This window comes from Bufo gargarizans, chromosome 9, assembly GCF_014858855.1.
Source record: "Bufo gargarizans isolate SCDJY-AF-19 chromosome 9, ASM1485885v1, whole genome shotgun sequence".
In the NCBI taxonomy this organism is placed as follows: domain Eukaryota; kingdom Metazoa; phylum Chordata; class Amphibia; order Anura; family Bufonidae; genus Bufo; species Bufo gargarizans.
This window is the reverse complement of record NC_058088.1, coordinates 154,674,558-154,690,836: the sequence shown is the minus strand read 5'-3', so window position 1 is coordinate 154,690,836 and position 16,279 is coordinate 154,674,558. Positions and strand designations below refer to the sequence as shown.

At 41.8% G+C, this 16,279-nt stretch overlaps 1 protein-coding gene across 1 annotated transcript in view; it reads right to left on the bottom strand.

The window, feature by feature from the left end:
* The window catches only part of ASTN2 (astrotactin 2), an 859,422-nt gene that overhangs the window by 275,520 nt on the left and 567,623 nt on the right, over window positions 1-16,279 (bottom strand). The window contains exons 10-12 of the mRNA XM_044306147.1: window positions 15,431-15,581; window positions 2,835-3,001; window positions 1,775-1,963 (exon numbers count right to left, since the gene is read on the bottom strand). Of these exons, the coding sequence (XP_044162082.1) occupies window positions 1,775-1,963; window positions 2,835-3,001; window positions 15,431-15,581 (507 nt within the window). The remainder of the gene's footprint in view (window positions 1-1,774; window positions 1,964-2,834; window positions 3,002-15,430; window positions 15,582-16,279) is intronic.

Here is a 16,279-nt window from a genome sequence, read left to right as displayed (position 1 = left end):
ATAAAGTATAGCTTCTCAGAGAAAAGACTAAATGAGGGAGAGAGAGGTTGCTTCCAGACTTTTTGGGTATATGGGTATATTGTGTTGCGTTTTAACTATATAGCCCATTTTAGGTTTAGGTGTTGGGTGGTAAATTTGTGAACTTCAACCCAGAACCATTGTACGCGTGAGCATTGCCATGTAAAGGGATGTGTTTGCTTCAAGAATACCACATTTAAAAGAAACGAAAGTAAGGAAGATACCCATTTTATAACTTCTATGGGGTAATGTATGCCCTATGGATTAATTTTAGGAGCATTTCCACATATCTAGAGGTCGGGAAGAAATGAAAGGATTGTTCAACAGATTGGCCTGTCAGGGAGCATGTGAGACTAGGGTCATCCAAGGGCCATTTAGTGATGGAGAGGTTGGACTCATAATAATAAATGGGGGTATGAAGGAATTTGTATGTGCATGTAATAGTGGCTCAGCGGCAGCTGGACTCTAATGTAAGAGATTTAAATTGGGAGGTCCATTATTGGGTTGTTACTTGGTATAATATTTCCCTGGCATAGCTAGAAAACTGGAGAATATGAGAAAAAAGGAAAGCTAATACCGGGGAATTTATCTAGTAGCTCAGAAGTGTTTTGTGTAAAATGGAACAATGATGCTATTGAAGCTCTACCTTTTCTTTTCCAATCTCGAAATATTTGGTGTAGGGTTCCCTGTTGGAATTGGAGGTTCAGTGTCAGAGTAAAGGAGGTGGAGTACAGGGGGTTGAGTGATTTGAGGGTGCGTATATTGTGCCGTGCCAGCCGGGTTGTCAATAGTAGAGGGTTAGATCTAGCTTCTCATGGCAGAGGGGTATATATGGCATATGCAGCAGATTAGGCAGAGAAACATTAGGGAGAAATAATTGCTGTAGGGACAAATCAGAGTGATAAGCTGTGGACTGAAGCCAATCTGTTATGTATCTGGGCAGAGCAGCTAGGTTCTAACATCGTATATTGGGGAAATTGAGCCTTCCATTTTCGTCTAGGCTGCTGCAGAACATGAAGTGGAATTTTGGTCTTCCTCCTCCCCAAGTCCTAACAGTGGTTTTATTGGATCTTATTTAACAAAACTACAAAAACATTCAGCAACCAGCCATTACTCTGCTTCCAATTCACACATTTTTCTAGAAACATGAAACCCACTCTATGATTAAGCTACTTTCACACTGACGTTTTGGTTTCCGTTTGTGAGATCCGTTCAGGGATCTCACAAGCGGTCCAAAATGGATCAGTTCTGCCATAATGCATTCTGAATGGAAAAGGATCCGCTCAGAATGCATCAGTTTGGCTCCGTTCCGTCTCCATTCCGCTCTGGAGGGGGACACCAAAACGCTGGTTTCCATCTGAGCCAAACGGATCCGTCCTGGCACACAATGTAAGTCAATGGGGACGGATCCGTTTTCACTGACAGAATATGGCACAATAGAAAACGGATCCGCCCCCCATTGAATTTCCATGGTGTTCAAGACGGATCCGTTTTGGCTATGTTAAACATAATACAAACAGATCCGTGCTGAACGGATGCATGCGGTTGTATTATCTGAACGGATGCGTTTGTGCAGATCCATGACGGAGAGTGTGAAAGTAGCCTTAGTTGTTAGGCTATTTTATGTGTAAAAATAGTTTTGAATCTCTACATGATTGACATGAGGTAAAAATGGAAAATCTCAGACATGTTATTTAGTTCCTGGTAGAAAAAAGGGAAAATCAAATTCTGCATCTTTATATATATTTGGTCTCACCTAAAACTCATCTGGAAAACTTGACCCTGATTCACTCTCTGAGTCTTGTTGTCAAAGCCATGAAGCATCTCTCCAAACAATGTGTCATTCAGGTGACCTCCCGGACGCAGACACTTAGAACCGTCACAAAGATCCATCACCATTATACAAGATCTGCCATCTGCTGCGAGTCGGTATTCATCCACACAGCTATATTGAAAGATAAGGCAAACAATTACTAATTACCAATTCAATAGAATTAACTTGAACATTTGAGTTAATTCTTTTTAATTCTATTCTCTATGACCTCTAATGTTAGGCAACTTTCACACTGGCGTTTTGGCTTTCCGTTTGCGAGATCCGTTCAGGGCTCTCACAAGCGGTCCATAACGGATCAGTTTTGCCGTAATGCATTCTGAATGGAAAAAGATCCGCTCAGAATGCATCAGTTTGCCTCCGATCAGTCTCCATTCCGCTTTGGAGGCGAACACAGCGTTTTGGTGTCCGTCTGACAAAACTGAGCCGTCTGAGTTTTCTATGACACAATCTGGCACAACAGAAAACTGATCCGTCCTCCATTGACTTTCAATGGTGTTCAAGACGGATCCGTCTTGGCTGTGTTTAAGATAATACAAACGGATCCATTCTGAACGGATGCGTTTGTGCAGATCCATGACACATCCGCGCCAAACGCGAGTGTGAAAGTAGCCTAATAGTATGTCAGTAAGTTGCAAGACGATCCTGCTCCATCTGTGATGGATGTTGGCTGTGTAATACACACTGGACCACTATGACTGGGATCAGAGGTAACTCTGATCCCGTTAATTTAACCTCTCAAATGTCATGATCATTATTGATTTGAGCAGTTAAACAGAGGCAGGGGGCCCCCTTTGTTCTCCGATTGGAGTCCCCATGACAAAATCATATCGTTTGGTCTGTTCCTGTGTAAGACCCCCCCCTAAGGATCGGTCATCAATATGTACTGGATAACTATAGAGCTACAGCTGCAGTCCAGAGGAATACTTTACGTTTCAGTATTTTGGACTGCAGCTATCACATGCCCAAGTTGTTCTTTACTCACCCACAGAACATGTAAATAGCACTCTCGTTGGGATCATTTTGGAGAGATATCATCTGTTGTAAACAAAGTTGCTCACAACCTCCATTGGATCCATCCGAACAGTCGATTCCTTTGGTGTAATCATAGCAGCCGCTTCCGTCCTTCATTGGCTTTAATCCTCCAGGACACTAGGAGACAGAGGAGTAACACGGTGTAAATGATCATTGTGCTGTCACATTTTGGTGTATGGTCAATGTTAATGCGTCATTTTTTTGTACCAGCTCGAATTAAAATGGTCATTCTCCACAATAGAAGTCAATTCAGTTGGAATACTTATTGTGTGCGACAATTTGTTTTCTTGGTTAAAAAAATGTAATTTCCAAAACTGTATGATACTTTTATATGCATTGAACACATATTAAGGGAGATGTATAAATGCTTATGCCATTATAGCACAATAGTGGAATAAAAAAAGTGACAGATTGTGGTGCATGCCATATTTTTAAGATGGCAACTTTTTGAGCTTCTTGCTACTTTTTAGAAGCCAAAATTTAAAGGGCCGACATCCCGCCCTCCAGTCGTGGCTTCCGTGCGGTTTACCAATCAGAGGTGAGCCTGAGTGCCGTACCCCACTGACAGCAAAAGCGCACGGAGAGCTGTGCCAGCTGGAGGGTGCGCGGACAGAGCGCTACTGTACAAGAGGGGTAAAGGTTGGCAAAAGTGGGGGCACATGGGCTCCCCATTGCCACACCCCTGATCTGGTGGAAGATCTGGGGATCAAAGATGAACACATTGTGTGTCAAAACAAATTCCAGCAGCTCCATCACAAACAGATTGTGTCGTTTGAGATGCTGACCTCTATGCTGGAGAAAGGTGAGTACCGCTTTACAGCCCAGGTCATGCGGGATGGAGCTGTAAAGGGACTCCACATCCAGGCTGGCCAGCGTTTTTTCTGTCCACGATGTGGTGACACAATAGAAAAAGGGTCCCTTCCCATTGACTTTGGCCTCATGCACACAACCGTTTTTTTTTTAAGGTCCGCAAAAAAACGGGGTCCGTAGGTCCGTGATCCGTGACCGTTTTTTCGTCCGTGGGTCTTCCTTGATTTTTGGAGGATCCACGGACATGAAAAATGAAAAAAAAATCTAAGTCAAGTTTGCCATTGAAATGATAGGAAAAAACGGACACGGATCGCGGACACGGATGACAATCTTGTGTGCATCCGTGTTTTTTCAAGGACCCATTGACTTGAATGGGTCCGTGAACCATTGGCCGTGAAAAAAATAGGACAGGAAACATGGATCACGGATGCGGCTGCAAACGGTGCATTTTCCGATTTTTCCACTGACCCATTGAAAGTCAATGGGTCCGCAAAAAAAAACTGAAAACGGCACAACGGCCACGGATGCACACAACGGTCGTGTGCATGAGGCCTTTTAATGGTGTTCATGACGGATCCGTCATGGCTATATAAGACATAATGCAACCGGATCTGTTCATGACAGATGCATGCGGTTGTATTATTGGAATGGAAGCGTTTTTGCAGATCTATGACTGATCCGCAAAAAACTCTAGTGTGAAAGTAGCCTAATTTATACCTTCTGGACAACTTATTTGATTATGTCCAAAATGAAATATATCTATTAATTATATTAACAAGTGTTGAGCGAAGTGAAACAACCGAAGTGGAATTCGGTCTGAAGTTTAGGAAAACTGATTATAAACAAATCCGAATTTCCTCGTGCTTTGTGGTAACGGATCAGTTTTAATAAAATGTCGGCTGCACATGTTAGAAAGTGAAAGTAAGTGTAAAGGAGACAAGCCAGATCACCCATAATGCTGTGCAACCAGCCAATCAGCAGGTCACAGCTAAGCAGAGCCCTATAAAACCCTCATCCGCGCGGTAATCACAGTTTTTCTGTGAGCTGAGCATAGGGCGAGACATGACAAGACACTCATGCTGCTGTTGACAGAGAGTGTAGGACAATATACACCCCTCAAGGTATTCAAAACTGATTTTACAAATGTCGTTAACCTTTTAGGTGTTCCACAAAAATTTATGGAAAATAGAGATCCAATTTCAGAATTTCACTTTTTTGGGCAGATTTTCCTTTTTAATATTCTTTTTACTTTTACAAAGCAAGGGTTAACAGACAAACACAACTCAATATTTATTGCCCAGATTCTGTAGTTTACAGAAACACCCCATATGTGGTCGTAAACTACTGTACGGGCACACGGCAGGGCGTAGAAGGAAAGGAATGCCATATGGTTTTTGGAAGGCAGATTTTGCTGGACTGTTTTTTTTTTACATCATGTCCCATTTGAAGCCCCCCTGATGCACCCCTAGAGTAGAAACTTAATAAATGTACCCCATCTAAGAAACTACACCCCTCAAGGTATTCAAAACTGATTTTACAAACGTCGTTAACCCTTTAGGTGTTCCACAAGAGTTATTGGCAAATGGAGACTAAATTTCAGAATTTAAATTTTTTGCCAAATTTCAATTTTAATCCATTTTTTCCAGTAACAAAGCAAGGAATAACAGCCAAACAAAACTGAATATTTATGGCCCTGATTCTGTAGTTTACAGAAACACCCCATATGTGGTCGTAAACTGCTGTACGGGCACACGGCAGGGCGCAGAAGGAAAGGAATGCCATATGGTTTTTGGAAGGCAGATTTTGCTGGACGTTTTTTTTACACCATGTCCCATTTGAAGCCCCCCTGATCCACCCCTAGAGTAGAAACTCCCAAAAAGTGATCCCATTTTAGATACTACGGGATAGATGGAAGTTTTTTTGGTACTAGTTTACGGTACATATGATTTTTGGTTGCTTTATATTACACTTTTTGTGAGGCAAGATAACAAGAATAGCTTTCTTCTGACAGGTTAGATCATGTAATATTTTTCTAGACCAGGTTGTCACAGACGAGACGATACCTAATATGTATACTTTTTATTTTATTTATGTAAGTTTTACACAATGATTTCATTTTTGAAGAAAAAAAAAACATGTTTTAGTCTTTCCATAGTCTGAGAGCCATAATTTTTTCAGTTTTTGGGCGATTATCTTGCGTAGGGTATGATTTTTGCGGGATGAGATAACGGTTTTATTGGCACTATTTTGGGGTGCGTGTGACTTTTTGATCGCTTGCTATTACACTTTTTGTGATGTAAGGTGACAAAAAATGGTTTATTTAGCACAGTTTTTATTTTACATTTTTTACGGTGTTCATCTGAGGGGTTAGGTCATGTGATATTTTTATAGGGCCGGTCGATACGGACGCGGTGATACCTAATATGTATACTTTTTATTTATTTATGTACGTTTTACACAATAACAGCTTTTTTAAAGGACTTCTGTCACCCCCCAAAACTCATTTTTCATTTTTGGGCATATTAAAATCCTTATTGGATGACTATTCCCTATATAGGGCTCTTACCTTGTTCTGTGGCTTGGTTTCACTAAAAATCGATCTTTTAAAATATGCAAATGACTTCACTACCAGCAAGTAGGGCGTCTACTTGCTGGTAGCCGCCGCATCCTCCTTTCAAAAAAACGCCCCCTCCTCCTGCTGATTGACAGGGTCAGGGAGCGCTCTCCTCCTCCGACTGGCCCTGTCTGCAATTCAAATCTCGCGCCCGCACCTCATTCAGCGCAGGTGCTCTGAGAGAAGGACGCTCGCTTCCTCAGCACTTCCTCAGTGCGCCTGCGCCGATGACGTCTTCTCTTTCGGGTTTAGAGGTGACGTTATTGGCGCAGGCGCACTGAGGAAGTGAGCGTCCTTCTCTCAGAGCACCTGCGCCGAATGAGGTGCAGGCGCGGGATTTGAATTGCAGACAGGGCCAGCCGGAGGAGGAGAGCGCTCCCTGGCCCTGTCAATCAGCGGGAGGAGGCGCCCTACTTGCTGGTAGTGAAGTGATTTGCATATTTTAAAAGATTAATTTTTTGTGAAACGAAGCCACAGAACAAGGTAGGAGCCCTATATAGGGAATAGTCACCCAATAAGGATTTTAATATGCCCAAAAATGAAAAATGAGTTTTGGGGGTGACAGAAGCCCTTTAAAACAAAAAAAAATTATGTTTTAGTGTCTCCACATTCCGAGCCATAGTTTTTTTATTTTTTGGGCGATTGTCTTAGGTAGGGGCTCATTTTTTGCGGGATGAGGTGACGGTTAGATTGGTACTATTTTGGTGGGCAAATGCATTTTTGATTGCTTGCTGTTGTACTTTTTGTGATGTAAGGTGACAAAAAAATGGTTTATTTAGCACAGTTTTTTCTTTTTTTTTACGGTGTTAACCTGAGGGGTTAGGTCATGTGATATGTTTATAGAGCCGGTTGATATGGACACGGCGATACCTAATATGGATACTTTTTTCCCCCCTAATTTTGACCATTTTTTTTTACTTTATTTGGGGAAAATTAGGTTTTGGTTTATTTATACTTGAAACTTTTAATTTTTGGAGGGGAAGTTTATTTTTTCAACTTTTTTTTCACTTTATTTTTTGTCCCACTTTGGGACTTCAACTTTTGGGGGTCTAATCCCCTTTACAATGCATTCCAATACTTCTGTATTGGAATGCATTAGCTGTATGAGTAATACAGTGTGTATTACTCATACAGCTTCCGGCCTCTGAGATCCTGGGGGATGGATCTCACAGGTTCGTCACCCGAAGTAAGCGCTGATGCCTAAGGAAGGCATCGCACTGCCTTCCATGCCATCGGGTCCCCCCTACAGCCGCACGGGGACCCGTTGGCACCGCCGCAACCTGTATAAGCCACAAACCGCAGGTCTGAATTGGGAACAGGACCCCCCCCGCGCATTGTCCCCGGGTGCCTGCTCAATTATTTGAGCAGGCACCTTGTTCCGATCACCGCCTGCTGGGCGACGGTGATCGGAACTACACATGACGTACCGGTACGTCATGTGTACTTAAGTACTGGGACATCATGCCGTACCGGTACGTCATGTGTCCGAAACAGGTTAAAGGGGGTGTATCGCTTCAGCAAATAGCATTTAATAAGTAGAGAAAGTTCTTACAAGCCACTTTCTAATGTATAGTGATTGTCCATATCGCCCCCTTTGCTGGCTTGATTCATTTTTCCATCACATTGTACACTGCTCATTTCCATGGTTATGACCACCCAGCAATCCATCAGCGGTGACCATGCTTGCACAGTATAGACAAAAGCACCAGCCTATGTGAGCTACTGTGGCCACAGCCACCAGAGAGGCCGACACTTATTCCTATAGTGTGCAAGCACGGCCACCTCTGCTGGATTGCAGTTTGGTCATAACTATGGAAACGAGCGTGTACAATGCAATAGAAAAATGAAGCAATATGGACAATCACAATACATTAGTAAGTGCCCTATATTAACTTTCTCTACATGATAAATGCCACTTACTGACATGACACCTTTAAGTAAAGGTGCTCAATAGGAGGATCCTGGAAAACCCTGTACACAATGTACAAAATCACATTAAGCTAAGAAATATCTATGTTCTCAATGAGACTTAATGTACTGTAGATGTTAACACAAAAGTGTCTACATTAATACTAAAGAGACAATATTAAGGAAGCTTATACAATTGTTATTTTTACAGATTGATGAGTGACTGGCATGTACAGCATGTACAACCTCACATTACAGCTTACCAACCCTGAATATAATCAGTTAGAGCCCTACACAAAGAGGTTGTCCAAGGTAAATAAAAAAATTGTGCAGTCCTGTAAATGGTCACACCTTTCCTCCCTTGCTTTTTTCCTGCACTACGTTCTGCTGTTTGTTTTTCTGGCTGCAGCTGTCACATCCGTTTTCTGCTGAGGCCAGTGCTTGGCTGCATGGTAACCTGTGTGCATGTTGCATCACTGCTGCAGCCAGGAAGATGACATCAGCAGCGGGGAGGAGCTCAGCACGGGAAGAAGCAGGGGAGAAAAGGAGTGCATATCAATTCTGTTGTTATTTTAGACTATTTACAGGGACTGCCCGAGTTTTTATTTAACAGACAACCCCTTCAATAAAAACTTCCAAAACATTTAACAAAACCACTATAAAAGCTAATGATATAATTTCATTGAATACTTCATTTAATACCTCAATGGTGCCGTCAGTGAAGGAGACAGCTGCATTTACATGCTCCTCCGCAGTATGGGGAGGAGCGATGACTAATTAAATCACTCGCCCCCATACAGAATCACTGTGTGCCGGCAGCAGATGTTGTTTAGACAGCGCGATCTGCTGCCGACAAGCAACGATTTTTGTGACTGCATGAATGATGCAATTATTTGGCTGCACTTTTACACCAGATAATCACTAACATGCGTTCCTATTAATCATCTGACCGAGAATTGGCCCGTGTAAAGGGCCCTTTAGTAAAGCATCGGAGCTCCATTGATCAGTGTTAGCATATCCTAGCAATACAGTATTATTTAAGGTGCCAGACAAATCATGGCCGAACTCGATGATTTTGGCAGGCTCATTCAGCAATCTTTTTGTATCGATGTCTTTCGATTTTCCTCCAATGCCAAATGGGGGCAAGAAGTAATGTCAGATTGGTTTTCAATATGTCCAATACTTTGTTTTCATGGGAGATGGCTAAGTTGGCTGGTAAAGACGTGTTGCCCTCTCTCAATTAAAATTAAAAAGCACGCTCAATCAAGTTGAGTGTGCATGTTTATGAGATATTTGCGAGAAGTACCTATCTGCCTGGTGAGCGTTTGCTTGACAATTATTTTCGGCTTTACATTAGTGGCAAAATCCCTAAATATATATATATGCCCCATATAATGCCCCCTTATATATGCCCCCTGAATCATATAATGCCCCCTTATCACATATAGCCCCATATCATATAAATCCCCCCCTACATGGACCCAGATGCATCAATGTGAATGTGCCCCAAGCATTCACATTGATGTAATCTGGGTGAAGGCGCCAGGATGACCGGACAAGGTCCGGTCATTCTGGTGAACTCAAAGGATTCAAATTCTAAAGAATTTGAATCCTTTTGTTCTAATTATCTTCAGCCCTGCTGGAGATAATTAAGCATAATAGAGAGAGAGGAGATACCTCCGCTCCCTCTATTATGTGCATTCCGGCATCGCAATTACCATTGTGATGTCCGGAATGCCGAGAGCTACAGGCGGGAGATCAAAGGATCTCCCGCCTGTCAGCAAGTGCACGCGGCCCTGCGGCGCGCGTGCAGGGACGTGCGGGCAGGCGCGGTGACGTCATCTCCGGCAGGCCCTGCACTGAGGGAGAAGAGAGCCGGCCACCCACCCTCCCTGATGGATCGTCCCCAGGACGACGAGCATCCCCTAGGCAACGAGCAAGAGACCATAAGTATCGCCCCCCCTTATACCACCAACGAACCTTATTAACCCTATCCTATACACCCTTCTCTCTACCCTATACCACCAACGCACCCTCCTATCCACCCTGCCCTATATCATTGTAACCCTATTACCCTTGTTTTCCTACCACCCCTGATTAACCCTTCTGTGCCTACAACCCTAGTCCCGGCCCTGTTACCCTTACTGTGCCTACCACCCCTGATTAACCCCCGGTGGTTACCCCAGTCCTTGTTAGAGTCCCTGTTACCCTTGCTGGGATTAACCCTTATATTGTGGTATCCATGATTAACCCTGTTGTGCTCACCCCTAGATACCTCACCCCTATTACAGTTTGTGGTCTGCTTACACCCCTGTAAGACCACCGTTGACCCTCGTCGTACCCCATAGGGATAGTATAGAACCAGGTGGGTGGGCTGTGCATATACTTGTATGTGTGAATTGTCTAGTTAGTTTATGGGTGGAATTTGGGAACGTGTAGTGTAGTTTAAGATTGTATATTTAGTGCTGTATTGTTAGTGTATTGCGTGCGTAGTGTATTGTAAGTAATAAATACCGTTATATTTGTACCCTTTGTGTAGTGTGTACTTGTTAGCGGTAGTGAGTAAGGCGCATGCAGCTAGTGTAGCGATCAGTGTAAAGCATAGCGAAAGTATTGTGTTATTGTTATATAAAGGTATAAATAGGCGGAGTCATCAATAGACGGCTCCTCCTATTTATGAATATTAATCATTGATATTTGCATAATATTGGTGATTAATATTCCCCCTTTACAGTCGCCTTGCTTGCACCTGCCTTTTGATCTTTGCCCATACATTTTCAATAGGATTGAGATCAGGGCTTTGTGATGGCCACTCCAAAACATTGACTTTGTTATACTGAAGCCACTTTGTAACCAGTTTGGCAGTATGCTTCGGGTCATTGTCCATTTGGAAGACCCGTTTCCGCCCAAGCTTTAACTTCCTGGATGATGTCTTGAGATGTTGCTTCAGTATTTACACATAATCTTCTTTTCTCATGATTCCATCTATTTTGTGACGTGCACCAGTCCCTCCTAAAGCAAAACAACCCCACAACATGATGCTTCCACCCTCGTGTTTCACAGTTGGGATGGTGTTCTTGGGCTTCCAAGTTTCTCTCTTTTTCCTCCAAACTTAACGATGGTGATTATGGCTAAAAAGTTCAATTTTAGTTTCGTCGGACCACAGGACAGGTCTCCAAAAATGTAGGTCTTTGTTCCTGTGTGCATTTGCAAACATTAATCTGTCTTTTTTATGTTTCTTTCGGAGTAATGGCTTCTTCCTGGCAGAGTGGCCTTTCAGCCCATGTTGATACAGTACTCATTTCACTGTGGATATTGACACAATCTTACCAGCTTCTGCCATCATCTTCACAAGGTCTTTTGCTTTTGTTCTTGGGTTGGTATGCACATTTCGGACCAAAGCACATTAATTTCTAGGACACAGAACCCATTTCCTTCCTGAGTGGTATGATGGCTGGACATTCTCATCTTGTTTGTACTTGCATATAATTGTTTGTACAGATGAATTAGACACCTTCAGGTATCTTGAAATTGCATCCAAGGTTGAGACAGACTTGTACAAGTCCTCAATTATCTTCCTGATATCTTGGCTGAATTCTTTAGACTTTCCCATGATGCTACACAAAGAAGCAGTGTGTTTCAGGTGTGCACTTAAATACATCCACAGGTGTGTCTCTAATTAACTCAGATGTTGCCAACAAACCCAACAGAAGCTTCTGAACACATGACATCATCATATGGGCAGTCCAGAATTGTTTAAAGGCATAGTAATCTTAGTGTAGGTGAACCTATGACATTGCAGAAAGTAGTTTAAATGCCTTAAAACATTTTCTCTCTCATTATCTTTGCATTTGGCAAATAATAATAATTATGGTAATCCTAATTGACCAAAAACAGGAAAGGTTTATTCCGATTTCATGTCAGATATTGAGAAAAATATCCATACATGTCTTTTTATTTAGTGTATGTAAACTTCTGGTTTTAACTGTATTATGTACGACTCTAGATTCTTTACTTGGCAACAAACTCCTGGATCAATCCACCTGTCCTGGTAAGAAGAAAGATGAATGCCAATCTTTTCTTGATCTGTCATGTATTGTGTTTTTTAATACAGTCTTGAGGCAATACTGACTATAGGAGCTCATGAACACGAATGTGTGCCACATGTGCCGTGCATTGGGGACCCCACATTGCGGTCCCCAATGCACAAACTCAGTCCGTGTGGCCAGTGCTGATGGATGCAGTGCTATTCAACTTCAATGGGTCTGCGATCCATCCGCACCACAGAAAAATAGAGCATGTTCAAATTTTTTGTGTTGCAGAGCCAGAGATCGAAATGCCAAGTAAGCACTCCGTAGTGCTTCTATGATCTTCCGCTCTGTGCCTCCGCACCGTATCTTCCAGATTGAGGACCCATTCAAGTGAATGGGTCCTCATCCGTGGGCCGGTGCCCATATATTGTGGACCACAATACAGGCACGGCCTGAGGCCTTACAGTCAGCAGGAAATAGCATATCTATAAATTTAATGTTTAATAAATTATTCTGCGGTCAATCTTTTATCATTTGTTCCATCCCATCACTTTTATCCTTATGACTGTTTGCATATTTTTTTGTCTTTTTATATTACATTATTTAGTTTACTCCCCATTATCATTATTATGGCAACTCAATAATGATTTCAATGAGTTCAAAGATCCTCTTGGTGTGTAGATCACGTGGTCATCTGTGTACAGCTAAAATAACAGAAAGTAGATACTCTATTATTAATGCAGTCGCTTAACATCCACTATGGTTTCTCAGTCTATTGAGTTATGTTGGACAGGAGCAAAAGAGCTGCCTCAGGCAGTAATAGCAATGTCTGCCTCATATTTTAATACTATCCTTGGGGAAATATGTGTAGCATCTACATCTACCTAATTTGTAATTTTTTTGTTGATTTTCAATAACATTCATGAATCATTTGGGTTATTTTTAATTGAGGTATAACACGTAGACTTTCCCAAGAGATCTTGCAAATCATATAAATATCAGAAATCACAGAACCCCTCATAACTTGTCAGCTGAAATGGTGTTTAGTGCACAAAAGAAAGGTAAAAACCTTGGAACAATCAATGATGATGAAGAATCAGCATAACAATGTTGAACAGCTGTGTATATATATATATATATATATATATATATATATATACTAAGGATCAGCAAATTGATTTGTACAAATCGATTTGCTCATCTGTGAGAGACTGTGACTCTGCAGCCAATTCCCCACTGTGTAGACAGATTAGCATGGCCGTGCAGCTTCATAATCTCGTGCATGTGCAGTAGTTACTGCAAGTTTCAGCTAATGCGCAGATGATATACAAAAGAATCGGTGATCAGTTAAAACTACTTTAGCAGCTCATGTTAATTTGTTGATGCAGATTGGTGGGCATATCCTCTGCACATGTATTGATACTCGCAATATCATGCACAAGATTATGAAGCCCTGTGGCCACCTTCCTCTGCCGGTAGAAGGAGAGTCTGTGGGGTAAAACATAGTCATCCATTCTGCACAGCAAGTGAAATTGGATATCATATCCCAAGCCTAGGGTGACAAACAGTGTCTCCACAAACCAGCCAAAGGTTTTTGCATGAGATTGGGCTACAAGCCAGATGTCCAGCTACTGGTGTTTAATTGACCTCATGTCACAACTCCCTATCATGGTGTACAGCAAAATGGCAATGGAGGCTGGAATGGGGGTTTATACTCTTCAGCGAGGAGTCCTGCTTTTGTATCAGATGCAATGATACCCAGAGATTGGTCTGGAGACCACAACCCAGTGAAGAGACTTGCACAAGGGAACATGACATCAGTCTTACTACCGTGATTATGGTGTTGAGTGTCATAATGTAGCCGGACCCCTAAAGTATTTATTTCAGATACACTAACAGCTTGGCATAGCCTGGATTTTGTTGTGGAACTAGCAGCATGGCCATTTTTCCCAAAGTGTCCTATGAGCCGTTTTTCAACAGGACAATGCCAGGCTACATGTTGCTCATGCTACTGTAAGCAGCGGGAGTTGGACTTGTCTCCCTTCGAGCAAAGGGAACTGCCAGCAGCAGTTCTACACAGTACCAGTCAACTAATTGAAAGTCTAGACACACCTTTTCATTATATATATATTTTATTTTTTTACATTGTAGATTTATATTAAAGACATGAAAATTATGAAGAAACACTTATGGAAGTAAGTAGTAAACAGAAAAATGTTAAACAAACCAAAATATGGTTTATATTTTAGAATTATTTAACATAACCCCATTTTTGTTTTGATGACAACTTTGCACATTCTTGGCAACCCCATAAGCACCAAGCAGTTCTTTCCCTCAAAGGCTATGTATACCTTCAGGGAAAATTTTGTGTGATTGCATTTTACTCATTTTAGGCTGAAAATTATTTTTTTAATTGGTCTTTATTAAACATATTGAGACATTCTGTTAACTGTTTTTCCAGCTGTGTAAATCGTACTTTTTACTTTCAGGTTGTGCCGGTCATCTAATATACTTTATCTCTAAACTACTAAAAGGTCATAAACACTTATTTAAGCCACATTCTTATCAGTAAGATAAGAATTCAGCTATAATGAGTATTTATAAGATCAGAGATAAAGAACATATGGCTGAGCTGCTTGATGGAATAGAGTAAATTTTCAGATCCTGCTACTAGAGAACCTTAAAGGGGTTGTCTCACTTCAGCAGGTGGACATACCCCTTCAATGCTGCTTCTTGACTGATGTTGCCCTCACTTCCATTCTTGCCATCCGTCTACAGAACTCTGCTCTATCCAGGGCATCCTGTAGTTTACTTGAATGTGCAAGTTCTTTAACGTTGTTCTGACCTAATTTATGAAAAATTGCCAAGCTTCCTTCCCCTTAAAGAGAAATAGCTTCTGTGAGAGGTATGCCCACCTGAGAAAAGTGTATTCCCTTTCATATCATGCATATGGTGCCAATATACTACGTAGGACTGATCCCCTGTGGCTCCTCATTGCAAACACAAACATACATTATGAGGGACCACAAAGGAGGAATGTGCCATTAGCTAGTAATGTACGTTGCGAGTGTTAGGGATTAGCAAACAATTTTTTTTTTTCTAGGTAAAACACCCAGAAAAAAAATATTGGTACACTTTTTAGGATACAATAGAAATAGATAACAAATGTAAAATCTGACTCACCACACATCCTGTAGAATCAACTTTACGCTCTGAAACACACTTGAAATTACGGGAACAGCCACCATTACTGAATGAGCAATCTCGAACTGGACCAAAGGATGAAAGAAGGTCATCAACTGATTCAAAATGCGTTGCCAAAAGGGCTTCCTCACTGTATAAGGGAGAGAAGTGTAATTATTCCTGGGATGCCACACCCTCAATATAATTTGCTTATCGAATAAATCATGTAACGATATGTATATGATAGTCATTCCAGAAATAGCAGAAGCATGGTCTTCACTTAACAACCATAGAAATATATGTAACAATGAAGATTTTACAATATTATACACTGGTTCTTCAGGTTGAGGTCACATCAGGTTAGGAATCAGTTACTAGTTTTCCGTAAAGTCATGGTATCCAGTTACACTGACTAAAATTACAATGTACTGTATGTCTCAAAACATTCCGCACGGAAATAATGAAAATACACACAGAAAAACCACATGTAATCCACATTGTGTGCAGGCACCCTAAGGGCTGCTTCACACGAGCGGACGCCATGCGTGTCATCCGCTGCGAGAAGGACAGCCAAGCCCTGCACTGGACAGACGAGACAAGGAGCATTAACATGATTGATAATGCTTTGTGCCTCTCTGTGATCTTTTTACTACAAAATCACGGTGACAACTTTATCTCACTGTGATTTTGTAGTAAAAAGATCACAGAGAGGCACAAAGCATTATTAATCATGTTAATGCTCCGTGCCTCTGCTGTCCAGTGCGGGGCTTGGCCGTCTTTCACGCAGCAGGTGACACGCACGGCATCCGCTCGTGTGAAACAGCCCTTAGGCTACATTCACACGACAGT